Below are 16259 nucleotides of genomic sequence, written 5' to 3' on the forward strand. Positions count from 1 at the left end.
AGGACCCCTGCTTCTCCCTCTGCACAATGCGGGGCTTTGTCTGTGAGGTTCTCCTTCAGCCGTGACTAGCCCTTGCTTCTGAGTTCCCCGTAGGCTCCCAGTCTGGTTCCCCCCCTTCCAACTGCCCTGAGATCCTTGGCCCCTGGATGGGAAGGGACATAGGTCAGGGCTGATGTCCAGTCCTTATAGGCTTGCTCTCACATCCCTTCTAAGGCTGGCCAGCAGGGGCTGCGGCTAGCCCCAGTGTTGCGAAGGATTCTGAAGTTGGATGTAGACTCAGCAGAGGAGGGAGCTGTGATTGATTAGCGTGGTGTCTGCGAAGGAAGGCACTGGCTAGCCGCTGGGCCCCGGAGGGGAGCCACAGTTCCTCACTCGGGGTGGGAGGAGGTTTGAAAGCGTGTCCCAGGACATCAGCCTCTGTCTTCAAGGGCCGATGGCCTCTCTGTGCTGCCCGGAGGTGCAAACAGTGGCTCAGGCTGCTCAGAGGGGAGACAACTTTGTGACCAGGGTGGCATTTGAGACATGCCCTTACAGGCGGCTGGGGCGGGGAGGCCGTGGGAGGAGAAGCCACAGGAGCACACGCGTGGGAATGTGCAGGGCCAGGGCATGCTTGAGGGAGGGAAGCTGGTGGGCTGGGCCTAGGGACCCTGTGGGAATGGGACCCCCCCACCCCGTCCCGAGGCGGGGGGCAGTGCAGGTTGGGAGGGGTGTCGCAGGGCTGAGTCCTGTGGGCATGCAGGGAGGCGGCTGAGCAGGAGGATTGCAGTCAGAGGTTGGCTGTAGGAAGACGCTGCTGCCAGGAGGAAGCGCAGTGTGTTCTCGGCCCCTCTGCAGCTCCCTCTCTGTGTTTGGGGGGGAGCAGACAGCTTTCACCTTCCCCCATCCAGAATAAATAAAAAGCCTTGCAGCTGCCACTGCCCTGCCTGAGTTCCCGGCCCACCCCTCGTCTCTCGGCCAAAACTCCCAGCTCTCCGGGGGTGCGTGACATGCCAATCCCGGCCCTCACCCCTCCGCGCAAATAACAACAATAATAGTAATAGCAGTCATCTCGTCGATCAGTGTGGGCCCAGCAGGGCTGCAGGGAAAGCTGTGATTGTTCGCCCTTTGCCTAGAAGACGGACGGGGCCTGCTGCTGAGGGACTGAGGCCACCACAGAGATGTGTCACCAGCCCTGTGCCTCTCAAGAGCATTTGTAGCCTACTGAGTGGATCCCCCACCCCAACCAGGGCCCCTGGACTGCAGGATGGGGTATGCTGCCCCAAGATGGGGTACATGGCACCCAGAATGGGATATGCTGCTCAGGATGGGGTACCTGGCCTCAAGGGTGGTACATAGCCCTCGGGACAGGGTCCATGGCCTCGGATGGGGTAGATGGCCCCCAAGATAGGGTCCATGGCCTCGGATGGGGTAGATGGCCCCCGGGATAGGGTCTATGACCTGGGATGGGGTAGATGGCTCCCAGGATAGGGTCCATGGCCTGGGATGGGGTAGATGGCCCCCAGTTCAGGGTCCATGGCCTGGGATGGGGTAGATGGCCCCCAGGATAGGATCTATGGCCTGGGATGGGGTAGGTGGCCCCCAGGATAGGGCCTGTGGCCTGGGATGGGGTAGATGGCCCCCAGGATAGGGCCATGGCCTGGGATGGGGTAGATGGCCCCAGGATAGGGTCCGTGGCTTGGGGTGGGGTAGATGGCCCCCAGGATGGGATCCATGGCCTGGGATCGGGTAGATGGCCCCCAGGATAGGGTCCATGGCCTGGGATGGGGTAGATGACTCCCAGGATAGGGTCCATGGCCTGGGATGGGATAGATGGTCCCAGGATAGGGTCCATGGCCTGGGATGGGGTAGATGGCTCCCAGGATAGGGTTCATGGCCTCGGATGGGGTAGCTGGCCCCCAGTTCAGGGTCCATGGCCTGGGAAGGGGTAGATGGCCCCCAGTTCAGGGTCCATGGCCTGGGATGGGGTAGATGGCCCCCAGGATAGGGTCCGTGGCTTGGGGTGGGGTAGATGGCCCCCAGGATAGGGTCCATGGCCTGGGATGGGGTAGATGGCTCCCAGGATAGGGTCCATGGCCTGGGATGGGGTAGATGGCCCCCAGTTCAGGGTCCATGGCCTGGGATAGGGTAGATGGCTCCCAGTTCAGGGTCCATGGCCTGGGATGGGGTAGATGGCCCTCAGGATAGGGTGTAATACCCCAGGATGGAGGATATTACTCCAGGATGGGATATAGGGCCATAGGATAGAGTTCATGGCCCAAGGTTGGGATACGTTGCCCAACAATGGGGTACAGGGCTAGTTCCTGAGAGAGTAGACCCCCATCCAGTCCCCAACTATGATTCTGCCTGCACCCAAAAGCAAGCACTACTGGTTTGAGCATTATTAGGTTTTGATTAGCCATGCTTTTTCCTGTCCATTAGTATACATAATTAGGAATTACCTGGCTATACTCTCTGCCCTCGTTGTAGCTCACAGATCTACATGACTTTGGATCTACATCACCTAGTGCCTCTAGATAGTCTGTGGGACTCATTTGTTTGCCCAGCGGCTCTTCACCAAGCACCCCTGGGATGCCAGCCCCTGTGTTAGGTTTAGGGGTTCAGCAGGGAACATGACACAGGCCAGGCTGTGGTCCCCATGGAGCTGACATGGGGGTGCTTGCATGGCAGGCAGCCTGTAAGTCAGGAGACAGTCACAGCTCAGGGGAAGGGATGCAGAGACATGGGGTGATGGGGCATCTCTTTAGATAGACTGTCTCTGTATGATCAAGTATTGGGGAGGCCTCTCTGAGAAGGTAACTCTTGGGCTGAGAGGTGAAGAGTGAGGAAGCTGGCAGGGTAGGGACATTCCCAGCAGAAGGCACAACCAGGGCTGAGACCCTGGGGCAGCCACAGACTGTTCAGAAGCAGAAAGAAGGTCCAGGTCTGGAAGGGGTGAGCCCAGGAGCCTGTGCGAACTGCCGTGACAGGTGCTGCCTCAGACCAGATAGCCAGGGCCTTGGACAGAATCTGATTTAAGTTTGGGTTATTTATTTATTTATTTATTTATTTATTTATTTATTTATTTATTTATTTATTATTACTCATGAGAGACACAGAGAGAGAGGCAGAGACATAGGCAGAAGGAGGAGCAGGCTCCATGCAGGGAGCTCGATGTGGGCCTCGATCCCTGCACCCAGGATCATGCCCTGAGCCGAAGGCAGGCACTCAACTGCTGAGCCACACAGGTGTCCCAGGTTTAAAATTCTTTAATTGTGTTAAAATACACATAACAAAAGTTTACCAATTTGATCATTTTTTTAATGTATAGTTCAAGAGAGTGTTCAGTGCACTCATGTTGTCATGCACCAGATCTCCAGAACTCTTTCCCCCTTGCCAATCTGAAGCTTTATACCCATTAAACAATAACTTCCCATTCCTCCCTCCTCCCCAGCCCCTAGCACCCACCCTTCTCCTTTTGGTCTCTGTGAATTTGACTCACCCAGTATCTCACATAAGGGGAGTCATACGGTGTTTGTCTGTTTGTGACTGGCATGTTTCACTCAGCACAGTGTCCTCAGGGTTCATCATGTTGCAGCATGTGTCGGAGTTCCCGACCTTTTTTAAGGCTGGATAATATCCCATTGTATGTATGGATGGCATTTTGTTCACTCATTCTTCCATCGATGTGAGTTGCTTCCCCTTTTTGGCTGTTGTGAGTGAGGCTGCTGTGTACATGGATGTATGGTGCCTTGCACTCTTTCCAGTTCTACTTTCTACCCACGAGGAGAGTCTGGGCCCCTGTTTGGGTTGAGCTGGCACAGAGTGGAGGGTGCTAGCCTTGCTGAGCTGTCCTTCCTCGTGAGGGCAGGGGGGAGACCAAGAACAGAGAGTCCTCCTGCAGCACTGATTGAGCCAAGATCCGTAAGACTGAGCCTTTAAATCATCCTGGGACCAGAGGAGCTTTTCTCTGCATCTAAAATGTGAGCCATAAACCAGGCTGACTTACAGGCAGTACTCACCGGTCCGATTGTTTATGGCCAGCATCCTTTCTGATTGGTTGATGCCTGTACTATGCCCATTGTTAAATATTTGAAGATCACCCTGCTATAAACCAGTCACAGGACTTCCCAACCTGGCTGTGCAATAGGGTCTCTTTTAGGGAGAGTGGGGCTGCCGCGTAAAAGTTCACACTCTGGGCTCCCCCAACCCCAGGGCCAGCTGAGTCAGCAGGGCCTGTGAATCTATACTGTTACTTCCTGGGTGATTCTGATGCCACAATTTTAGGGTGTATCTTCTGTGGGTTCCCCCCAAAGCAGGCCTTGCGATGGGGGTTTGAGTGCAAATCATTTGTTGGAAAGGGGGTCCCAGGAAACGCAGGTGAGGAATGAGGAGGTGAGGCAGGGAGGAGAAGGTGCATGACCAACCACGTCCTCGCCATGGGCTGCTGGGGGTGAGTCCCAGCAGGGATCCCCAAGAGCCAACGTACAACACACCTCTGCATCAGCCACCCCAAGAGGTGAGGGAGCTGGAGCAGTAATCTGCTAAATCTTTATCAGCCACTTTGCATGAGTCATTCTTTGAGCACTTTTGCGGGGGTTCTTAATCCCCTGGCACTTCCAGCCTGTCCAGTGTGTCCCTCAGAAATCCAGCTCAACCCGGGCTGGCACTTGGAGATCGAGCTGATGTGTGTGACGGCGGGATGTGTGAGGCCTGACGGGTAGGGTACCAGTAGCATCTGGAATGGAGGGCTGCCCAGCTCCCATCTCTCCACCATCCAGCCCCGGTCAATCATTGGGTATCCTTCCTACCACTGGAAAGAGCTCCGGGCCTCCTCCACTGCTGGTGGGAATATAAATGGTGCAGGTGCTGGGGAAAACAATTTGATGGCTCCTTCATAGCTTGAATGTTGAATTATCACAGGACCCAGCAATTCCCCACCCCTCGTTCCTAGTTCCTGCCCCCAAATGTTCATAGCAGCACGATTCACAATAGCCAGAAGGGGGAAACAACCCAAAAGTCCATCAACAGACGAATGGATACACAAATGTGGTCTCTCCATACAATGGAGTGTTACTCAGCCGTAGGAAGGGATTACATACTAATACATGTTACGACATGGATGAACTTCGAAGACTTTATTCTGAGTGAAAGAAGCCAGACACAAAGACTACCCCTCATATAATTTTATTTATATGAAATGTCCAGAACAGGCAAATTCATAGAGATGGACAATGGCTTCTTGATTGCCAGGGCAGGGGCAGGGAGGAATGGGGAGTGATTGCTTAGTGGACGTAGGTGTCATTTGGGGTGATGAAAATATTCTGGAAGCAGATCGTGGTGAGGGTTGTACCACGTGGTGAATGTACCTAGTATGACTGAATTGCACATGTCAAAATGGTTAAAATGATGCATTTTTGTGTTCTATATATTTCATCACAATTTTAGAACAAAACCCAACAAAACTCCAGGTACTATTCCACAGCCTGAGTCGCAGCACATATTACCTGTTTCTCAGATGGGAAATAAACACAGAGCGCGGTATGTGTACCCCAGGGCCCCACAGCCAGGGATGGTTCTCCTGAGTGGCGGCTCCTAGAACCACCGGGTTGGAGTTGAGCCCCACACATTGGCCTCGTTCCTGTGTGAATGGTGCAAACAGAGGTTTCTGGGAGCCTTCCTGGTGGAGAAATGAGCCCTGTGTCCAAGGGGAAGCCAAGCGAGGCCCAGCTTCTGCAAAGTAGCAGAACAGCCCTGGGCGGGGGAGTTTGTGCCCAGCTGGAAAATTGCGGGGCGTCTTGTCTTAAATATAATATTAAATCGGCACCTTTAATTAGTACACTTAGAAAAGGTCACTAGCAATTACCTGGGACACAAAGAAGGCGTAAGCAGGCAAGAGCCCGTGAGGAAGCCGAAAAGGACCATTTTGAGCAGCACATAATTGAGGGGAAAATGGATAAAAGTCCAGGAAATTATAGAGTGGGTGACAGCAGCTGATGGGCCCCATCCATGTCCTGCCCAGTGCCCCCCTTCTTGGAAGGGCCTGAACATCGGGCCTAAGAAAGCCATTTAGGATATCGGGCTGAGTCGTCTGACCTTGGCTGGAGGGCCAGTGTGGTCTTTTCCAGAATCCCATCAGCCAGCGGAGAGGCTGGGCCCTGACAGTGGTTGGCAGGTGAAGCGTCCACTCCAGGGGGCCACCATGGACTGGTTGTTGACTGTGGGCAGGCAGGACTGCTCTGGGCCTCAGGTTTTCTCATATGGAATCTCCCCAAGGCATTAGGAAGGAGCTCAGCGCTCCTCAAACTTGGCCGCTAAAGCAAATCTGAGCATAAGAGAAACAAAATGCATATCCCTGGAAGTCAGGGGGAGACTGGAAATTCTTTTACGGCTTTAGGTTTGGTCTTCAAAAATAGTTACGTTGTGCTCCAGAATATTCCCATTTATTTTCATATAGAACAATTGCTTGCCATTGAACGACATCATGCTTTGAGCAGATGTGCTTGGTTGACCTATGACTTCACATACCTCCTCCTCCTTCCTCATCCAGAAGGAGCCCTGCACTGGGAGTCCAGTAATGTGGGTTCTAGCTGCCGACTCTGTCCCCCACCATTGCACTTTGGGCAACTAGTGAGGTGCCTTCAGCTTCTCCATCTTTAAAAATGGGAAGGTTGTACTCCCCAGAGGATCTCCGAGGTGGTTCCGACTCTGTTTCATGATTTTTCTTCTCTCCCTCCTGCTTTTAACCTCCTCTCATCACCTTAGGTGTTTCCATATCCTGTTCTGCTGTGTGACCTTGGAAAGGATGCATTGCCTCTCTTATCCTCAACTTCCTAATCTGTAAAATGGGTAGAAAAATGGCCACCAACTGAGTTGCCGGGAGGACTTAATGAGAGAATCCGGGTGAATGAGCCTAGCTAGCACTGTCTGGCATATCCTCAGAGCCCAGTCATTGCCCAGAATCTTTCTTTTCTAAGTGTTAGGCTTCTTGTTAGGGTCTGATAGGGTCATGTCCCTAGAAGTCCTGAATCTTGAGTTCACTTACCAAGTATTGAGATGTGTAAGGTTGTGGAAACCAACAAAGGCTGTAGACCCAGAATGCCTGGGATCTGAATTCCAGCTCTGCCTTTTACTGTGTGGCCATGGTTAATTACTTAATCACTCTTTGTTGCCTTATCTGGTAAATGGGTAGAACAATGGTCAGGATTGAATCAGACAATACATAGAAACCCCCTAGCCCAGTGTCTAGAGTGTGGCTAGCACTCAGAAATATTCGCTATTCTTGTATCACTTAGAAAAGCTCAGTAGTGTTCTTTTCTAGAGAACAGTCCCAGAGTTTGGAATCCTATCTTACTTAGCTTGATCATCAGAGCTGTTGAGTAAACACAAGCTATATTTGGGGAAGAAAGAGTGTCTGTTCCATCTTATGGGGTAAACTGAGGCTTTAAAAGAAGTGACTTGCCCAAGGCCGTGAATCTAATCTAACCACCCCTTTGAGAATCAGACAAAGACTATAGCCCCTCTCTGCAGAAAGTGATACTGTACACTCATGACATTTTGCATGATTTCCAGAGGTTCGAGGACCTCCTGAAGCTAAGGTGGCCAGCCTGTCCAGTTGTCTGGGACCTCCTGGTTTTAGTATCTGTCATTCCTCAGTCCCAGATAAACCATGGGGTTGGTTACCCTGCCTGAACGCTACTTAGGGAGGGCTGTGATCCCCCGGGGAAGATGCCCTAAATATGCTAGGGCTTCCTAGGCAGGACTGTAGGCCAGGCATCCTGGGGGCGCCTCTGACCAGGGCTGTGTTTCCTGGGGAACAAGGACACCTCAGTCCTCTTCTTGTGAACAGAAACTATACCTAGCACCCCAGTACTGGCTTCCATCTCCTGGAGGCTGGACCACATCTTCCTATAACCTCTGTGTACTCCTGCACTCAGCACAAGGCCAGCCCCGCACCACTGTTGGGCAAATGCCAAGTATTGTAATTTTTTGTGAATTAGAATGAATGCTTCCATTTGCAAAAGGCAGAAATCCAACTCAACTGACGGACTCGGGCCAAAAAAAAAAAAAAAAAAAAAAGAAGAAGAAGAGGCAGACATATTAGCTCCTGTAGCTGAGAAGCCCGGAGGTTGGAGCTAAAATCAGGCACCGCTGGCTACACACCCTCAAACCTTCAGGAGTCTCTCTGTGCACCATTTGGCTCTATTTTCCTCCTGTTGGCCTCATTCTCAGGCAAATTCTTCCTGTGTGGTGCCAGAGATGGCTGCCAGTGGGGCCAAGGTAGCAAGGCCAGTGGAAGAGGGCTTCTCTTTCCCGGTCATTCCAGCACAAGTCCCAGGGTCGGCTTTGACTGGCTCGTCTGGGTCACATGCTCATCCCTTAGCTAGTCATTGTGACCAGGGAGATGGAATGCTCTGATTGGCTAAGGCTGAGAGGGATGTGCCCATCCTGGAGCAGAAGAACTGAAGGGGCCTGCCCTCATCAGAGCCACTAGGAGCAGGGAATCTCCAAATTTAAAATCAGGAAAAAGGGGGGGATGCCTAGGTGTCTCAGTGGTTGAGTGTCTGCCTTTGGCTCAGGGTATGATCCTGGGATCCAGGGATCCAGTCCCAGATCAGGCTCCCTGCATGGAGCCTGCTTCTCCCTCTGCCTGTATCTCTGCCTCTCTCTCTTTCTCTGTATCTCTCATGAATAAATAAATAAAATCTTTTAAAAATAAAAATAAAATCAAGAAAAAAGGGGATAGGCAAAGGCCACAGCTCTTCATTACCCACATAAAAATACGATGAGCCACGGTTCTCTGTGACAGGCACGTAACACACTGTGACACGTGGTCAGGGTGGGGGCAAAGAGCCTGGGTCAGTGACCTGCCGGCAGTGTGTGGGCTGGGACTCCCGAGCAAGGTGCCGAGGAAGGGACCCACTCCTACTGTCACTCTCTGATCTCTTCTGTGGCTATTCCAGGTTCCTCTGTGACCCAGTTGCTGGCCCGAGACATGGACAATGACCCCCTGGTGTTTGGCGTGTCTGGGGAGGAGGCTTCCCGCTTCTTTGCCGTGGAGCCCGACACAGGTGTGGTGTGGCTGCGGCAGCCACTGGACAGAGAGGTATATGACCCGGCCATGCCCCTGTCCCAGTTCTTTCCTGGCGGGCAGACCCTGAGGGAGGCTGGCTCATCATCTTTTAGGGGCCTTCCTCTGAGGCCCCATTCTGACCCCAAAGTAGCATCATGCTGCCTAAATGGTGTCCCTCAGTCCATCAATGCTCGCATCTGGACTTGGGGTTGGAATGGGGTGGTTGGGATGTCTCCAAACAAGGGACAACACTGGACGGGCAAGAAGGACCATGGCCCTGGGTTCATGCCCCATAGAATGGTGGCTCTGTGGTATATACAAGTCTACCCCCATGAACAGTGCTCCCCTGAAGGACATTTTCCAGAGACACCAATTCTGGTGATGTGGCAGCCCGTAGCAAATTAAGGTATGAGTTTGAAAACCCCAACCCTTGTTTTCTCCTTACATTTGAAGAAATGGCCTCAGAGGTGTCTAGGGACTTGTTCAAGATCACACAGCCATTTAGAAGCCCAGCCCAGATTAGGGCCCAGGGCCCAGGACTCAGGACGTGGGAGCACCTCTCTCTAACCCTGCCTTCTCCCTCCCCCCCTTCTCTCTTTCAGACCAAGTCTGAGTTCACAGTGGAGTTCTCCGTCAGTGACCACCAGGGGGTGAGTGTCTTCTGAGGCCCCTGCTGCCCTGGGAGGCAGGGTCCTGGGCCCTGGGGCAGAAAGAGGCTGGAGGCCACTGCCAACGTCAAATCCCCACCCTTCTCTTGCCAGGTGATCACGCGGAAGGTGAACATACAGGTCGGGGACGTGAATGACAATGCACCCACGTTTCACAACCAACCCTACAGCGTCCGCATCCCTGAGGTAGGAGCCCCCAGGGTCACACTTAAGGGATGTGGAGGGTGGGCCATCTGGGCGGGGGCTGAAGCTGGGTACAGGGCAGCTCCAGCTCTGCTTCCCCTGCCCACGCCGCAGCCCAAGCACCAGCCCTGGGCAGGTTAGTGACCTTGCCGACAGCTCGGAGGGTGAGGGCCTACCGGATGGTCAAGGACGGTGGGTTGGAGGTGGCCTCAGGCCTGATAGAAGGCCTGCCTGGGATGAGCCCCACAATTCTAGCTGCAGGCAGGACTGGACAGGAGGTAGAAGGGGCAGGTGTCGTGGCCTCTTTGCTTCCGTTCATAGCCAGTGTGGGCCACGGGCACGTGGGTTAGCAAGCCTGACCCCCGGCTTTCCAGCTGTGTCCAGAACGGGTCCCCCCAATAACCCAGGAAGCAGGTGGTGGCTCCAGGAAGGCACTTTCTTTCCCTAGCCTTATGCTCGCCCGCCTGTCTCCCTGGCCCTCTGCTCCTTTGGGTCGTCTGTGTACTCTGAGTGTGTTTGCATGAGTGCAAGCATGTAAAACCAAGCCATTGCTGGTAATTGAGAAGTACAAATTATTGCATTACAAACGGTTCATTAATAAGCTGGCTGCCGGCTCCCAATGGTACTAGGGTTCTCATCCCTTACTGTCCTCTCCCAGTGACTGATGGCAGTCTTCTGGGCTGGTAGTTAGCAATTCAAAGACCTTGAAGGTGGTGGGTAAAGAGCTTCTATTGGGTGTCCCTCGGGCCTGCCCTCAGGGCTCTGGGTTGAATGGCAGCAATAAAGCCTTGGCCTGGGAATGATGGGAACGGATTCCCCTGGGGAGAGGCAGGTTCAGCACCAAGGCATTGGAGTTCCAGCCCCTTTATGTTATATGTCACTGGATCAGGGAAGGGGAAGAGTCTTTAGAAAATACCTGTTCAGTTTATAGATAAAGAAACTGAGGCGCAGTGTGGGACAGTGACTTGCCCAAGGTCACACGGCTTTGACTTTGAGCCTTCCGACTCCCAGGGCAGCCTCAGATTCCCTCCAAGATGAAGAGACCTTGTCTCATGCCCTCCACCCCTCACCCTGTTCCTGGCCTTCCTTACTCAGCTGTGAGCCAATGGTCTTATGCTGGTGCCAGACGGAGGGAAGGGAGGACAAATGTGAGGGTGGGAATGCACGGAGGCTCCCGCACCTTGCCCTGATGTGGCAGGGCCTCGGGAGGGAGAGCCCACAGTCCCAAGCAGGGGGACACATTGCCCTGAGCTGTGGCCAGCATGTCCGGGGCTGCAGCTTGGCTCCGGGCCCCCTCTCATTTGGAAGTCTCCCTAATTTAATTAAGGGTCTCTACGTGCCAGCCTGTGCTCCGGGCCCAGGCTCGGAAGCCAAGGGCACGGCTCAGAGTTAATGAGCCCGAGCCCATTGCTCAGCTGCCATCCTGGCAGGCATGGCTGCCCGTTGTCTTCTCTCACAGGGGGCAACAGGCAGCAGCGATGGCAAGGGGACGAGAGGTCACATCCCTCCTCCCCAGCCTCTGGGCCCGGGGCCAGCCTTCCCCTCGCTGCCTTGCCAGGAGATGTGACCTCCAATGCCGCCCTGTTGGGATCCCCTGGGATTCTCCGAAGGCCTCTGCCTCCAAGGAGAGAGGCTCTCCAGTCAGTCATCTATTTAACAAATATTTATTGAGTGTCTGCCGTGGGCTTGGCGCTGTGCCATGCACCCGCTGCGCAGAGAGACCTGGAAGGCCGGAAGAACGAGCAATGACAGAAGCTGAAGCTGGCGGCAGGAGCCCCCGGGGTCCGGCCCCTGCTCTGCTTCCAGATTGCTGGGTCCATGTGGGCACGTCACTTAACCTCTCTGGGCCCCAGTCCCCCTTATCTAACAACAGCAGGGGACAAGCAGGATAAAGTGGCCTGCCTGCTGCCCATCTGATGACATCTGATGACTCTCCTCAGAGGGTGGGCTGAGAGGGGCCAGCCACAAGGACACACAGTTCTTGGAGGGCAGCCTGTGTGGTTTACTTGCTCGCCTGTAAACGTCCCCAGCTCCCCTCCTTGACTTGATACTTGATGCCCTACTTAGGGCTGCTCGGTGGCCGGTGGGGTGTGGTGTCAGCTGGATGCGGGCCTGGCCACTCCTGACCTGAGTGGCTTGGCACCGACCAGCCCTGGCCTGGTGTGGTCACCTGAGCTAGAACTTAGCTGCCTGGTTCAGGCCCCAGCTGAGGTACCAGCAAAGGGCCTGCTGGCTCCTGGCCCGGAATTGAGCCTGGGCTCTCCTGCTGGCCTGGAGGTCACCCTGGCGACCCCAGGGCCCTGCCCTTGAGAAGTGTGATGTGTGACAGAGGCCCCGTGGAAGTGAATGGGGTAAGAATGCAAGCCAGAGAAAGAGGTGGGGCTCTGGAGACCCTGTGAGGTGTCAGTGCTGAGGGGTGGCCAGAGTGATCAGAGAAATCTCCGCAGGCCTCCTGGAGGAGGTGGCTTTCCAGCTGACTCTTGCCAAGATAAGCAGTGGAGGTCCTGTAAGTCAAGACATCTGGGATTTAGTCCTGGCTGTGCCTGGGACTGGCTGGGTGAGACTGGGCTTATCACTGCCCCTGCTGGCTTTGGTCCCACTAGCTGTTAAACTGGGGGATTGGACAGGTTCCTTCTAAGGCTGATAGCCCGTGGTCTGCGGATGCATCCCAGCAGGAGAAGCTTCTCCTTCTCCTTCAAGTACTTCATTATCCCTGAAGGGCTGGCAGAGAAGCTCCAGTGGCTGTTTCCATCTACTGAGCTCCCCTTCTCGTCGTGCCAGCCACCTGTCCCGTCTCCGTCACCTTCTCAGCAGCCACTGTCCCCAGCCCTACAAGCCCTGATCATTTGGGGATCTGTTGTGCCCAGAACCCGAGGATGGGTGTGAAGAGCAAGTTTTCTGGGAGACAGATTCTAGGTCTATATAAGGAAGAACTTTCTAGTATGGAAACCTAGCACGCATTCTATCCCCCTACCCTTCCAAGGATGTACTGAGCTCCCCAGCCCTGGCGCGATGCAGACCAAAGCAGAGCTACGCGTTTCAGAAGCCATTCAGAACTGAGTGTTCGAGAAGGGGTGGATCAGAAGGTCCCAAACACACCCCATCAGAATTTCCTAGGGGACTAGCTACGATGCATATTCCTGCACCCCTGCGACTCTGAATCCGTGGCCTGGGAAGAGCCGGCCCCGGACGCTGCATTTCTGACAAACCCCACTGGTGGTGGCGAGCCCTGGAGCCTGACCCCTGTGGCCTTCCCTACCGGAGTGCTCCTGAGGTGGGGTGAGGGCAGCCCATCCTCAGCTGCCGGGAACAGGAGTGGGCCTGAGGCTGGATCAAGGCCAGGCCCTGCCCCTTTCTCCAGGAGAACCTGCAGGCCCCCTGCCCCAGGCCTGCCCCTCTCTCCCGCCCCCCAAGGCCCCGCCCGGCCCCGCCCCTGCTCTGGAGAAGCCAGACAGGTGTGTTTGGGTTTCTGTGTTCCTGCTCCCCTCCTGCCCAGCCCTCTCCCCTCACTAAGCTGTTCTACATGTAATTATCCATTTTATCAGGGTGAAAGGGCCTGCAATTCACTTGTCGAAGCCCTAACGAGGCAGCGTGGATGCTTTCAAGTCCGTAAAGAAAAGGGAAATCCTGCTAGAATTGGCAACTTAATTCACCAAGCCAGCCTCGACAGACCTCATTAAGTCCCCGTGTATTCATTTCAGGCTAATGGCTGTCATGCTGACTGCTGTTTGATTTGCTGTAATAGACTTTTATGGCGTTCCAATTTGCTCAAACGTGTTTGCCTGTGTCTGTGCCCAGCAGCACCGCTCCACTACCTTCATTAGGGGGGGTGTGTCCGCCTCGCTGACCTTCAGCGCTGCCCTGTCCCCTGTGTCCTCCCCGGGGCCACCCCCCACCCCCCCACCAGCCCTCCAGGTGTGCCCCAGGGAGGTGACCCTGAGGCCAGGCTGTTCGGGCTGCGAGATGGGGGTGAGGTGAGAATTCAGACAGTGCCAGGTGGCCCCTGGGGTCAAGGGGTCAAGGAGGGCTTCTGGAATCTCAGGGCGGGCCGTGTCCTTGAAGTTTCGACAAGTTCATGCACCTTCGCTGGACGGTTGGGCTGTTACCCACCTGGCCTCAACCTACCCTTCTCACCTTCCCTGCTGGCTTCCCCAGCTCCGATCACCCTGTCAGCCCCGGGGCCGATTCCGTGCCTGGGAGCCTGTGTCTCTGTCTCTCTTTTCTCTTGCTCCCCCGCACACACACTGTGCCGTTCTAACCGGTACCCGAGTGTTTTCTTTCTGCTCCCAGCCGAACTCGATTTTCCCTGTCCTTTGAGGCCCAGAGCTGATCCATCGTGCCCTGAGCCACTCAGTATTTTTTTTTTTTTTTTTTGTAAATGAACACAGTGAACATTTGCTGAACAGCTATAGATCAAGGCCCAGGGCTTCTAAGCTGGCTTGGACACGTAGGGTAGAGCAAAAGGGCTCTCCCATTGGCCAGCTGTGCAACTTAGGATGGTGACATAACCTCTCTGGACCTCAGTCTTCTTATCAATGAGACAAGCAACAGTATTTGCCTTATAGGGGGTGGGAGTGGGGAGGTGGTCATTGTGCGAGATATAATAATGCAGGTGGGTAAAGCCCTTAGCCCGGTTTGTGGCTTGTTGTATATTTAGTAAAATGCTGGTGATTAAGACCAAGGTCTTGGCCTTAGGGAAGACAATTTTACAGAGAGAAAGCCAAGTAAGAGGAGGTCTAATAACATATAAATGTGTTAAATGCTATGGTCATTTAGGGCGTGCAAAGCAGGCTGGAGGCACTGTGGAAGAAATGACCTGGTCTATACGCAGGGACCATTTGTTTGGGACCTCACGGGATGTGTAGAAGTTTGGTAGTCACACAGGGAGGTTAGGGTGTCTCCGGATTATCATATACTTCCTGTTCTTTAGCTTCCTTTCATATATTGGGATTGCCAAAAGATAGAAGGGCACTCTAACCCCTGACCAGAGATCTTTTTGGAGAGGGCCAGTGGCAGTTGGTGTACGTGTGTCCCTCACAGACACCCAGTGTCCCCTTGTGGAAATAAAGCTGGGCTGGAAGTAGGTTCCCTGGGGACCTGTCCAGATCACTGACAGGTCCTGCATAGATCTTTGTAACTCATGGCTTCGGGTGACCAGCTGTGAGGTGGGGAGGAGGCTGGAAGAGGGGAAGAGGCTGGCAGATGGACCGAGATGGGACAGCAGGGGCCCCGGGCCCCCTCGGCTGGGGACATGATCCAAGCCAGGGTCTCCCTAGGCCACCCCATCTCTCCATGTCACTTAGCAAGGACAGATGAAAGCCACTCCTCCCTGGAGCTCCTTAGTAGAAACAGGAAAGCAGGGAGAAGGAGCTTCCTGGTGAGCATCTGTCCGTAAAACAAAGTAATTCATCCCTGCGATAATATAATAAGTTGACGCCGTTGTTATTGTTGAGAGCTTCCTCTGTGGCCAAGGCCCTGCTAACTGAGCGCTCACTGCCGCCTCACACGCTAGCCACGCTTGTCAGTCCCATGCCACGGGTGTGGACATGGAAACAGAGAAGCTCCGTGCCTTGCCCACAGCTTGCCAAAGGTGGAGCCAGGATTACGAGACAGGCCTGGTTCTGTGGCTTTTGGCAGGTAGCTTCAGTTCTACCTGCAAAAGGGAAATAGCTGTGCCTGCCTTGCAAAATTGTCTCCAGGATTGAAGGAAACGGGACCGTGTTGGGGGGGAAGCACTTAGCATGGGGCCCAGCCTCAGCAAGTGTCCGGCATGCGGCCCTGACTGTGGGTGGTGGTACGTTCAGCGCCCCCACCAGCCTGAGCAGGGACCGTGTGCCCCCCCACCCCCTGCACCCACTCCGGGAGCCTGGCCAGTGGACAAGACCTTGGCAAATGGGCAGAGAGCCCCGCTGCTCCCCTCTGCCTCTTGGGCAGTTGGGAGGGTAGCAGGAGCCTTTGCGCAAAGGGCTCTGCCCCCACCGGCTTTCTTCACCCAGGTGAGGGGTCCTTTACTGCTCACAGCCTGGGGTGGGGGTGAGAGCAGCCAGGCCGGGTGCTGGAGTGAGAGGGTGCCCCCACCTCGCAGGACACCCCAGGCCTCACTGCTGGAGCTCTCTAGTGCCCTCTATTGCCCGCCAGTCCCCGAATCTCAACCATGCCCTTCTCTGTGCAGTGGGCACGCAGACAGACGAGGCCCCAAGCATGCAGGGGTGGGCATGACCAGACGTATTAGCACCCACTGGGGCCGACAGCAGTGCCCCCGGCTGCCCTCCTCATGGCGTGCCCATCAGACGCTGAATGATTTATAAACTGCATCCTCATGTTGCAGCGAGAGGTGGGGGGTCGGGGAGCTCCCACTG

At 54.7% G+C, this 16259-nt stretch overlaps 1 protein-coding gene across 1 annotated transcript in view; it reads left to right on the forward strand.

Annotated features, from left to right (window-relative positions):
* Positions 1 to 16259, forward strand: part of LOC140631987 (cadherin-23-like) — a 283795-nt gene that overhangs the window by 65789 nt on the left and 201747 nt on the right. Inside the window, exons 3-5 of the mRNA XM_072823494.1 lie at positions 8940 to 9082; positions 9652 to 9699; positions 9811 to 9903. Coding sequence (XP_072679595.1) covers positions 8940 to 9082; positions 9652 to 9699; positions 9811 to 9903 — 284 coding nt within the window. The remainder of the gene's footprint in view (positions 1 to 8939; positions 9083 to 9651; positions 9700 to 9810; positions 9904 to 16259) is intronic.

Source organism: Canis lupus, chromosome 4 (assembly GCF_048164855.1).
Source record: "Canis lupus baileyi chromosome 4, mCanLup2.hap1, whole genome shotgun sequence".
NCBI lineage: Eukaryota > Metazoa > Chordata > Mammalia > Carnivora > Canidae > Canis > Canis lupus.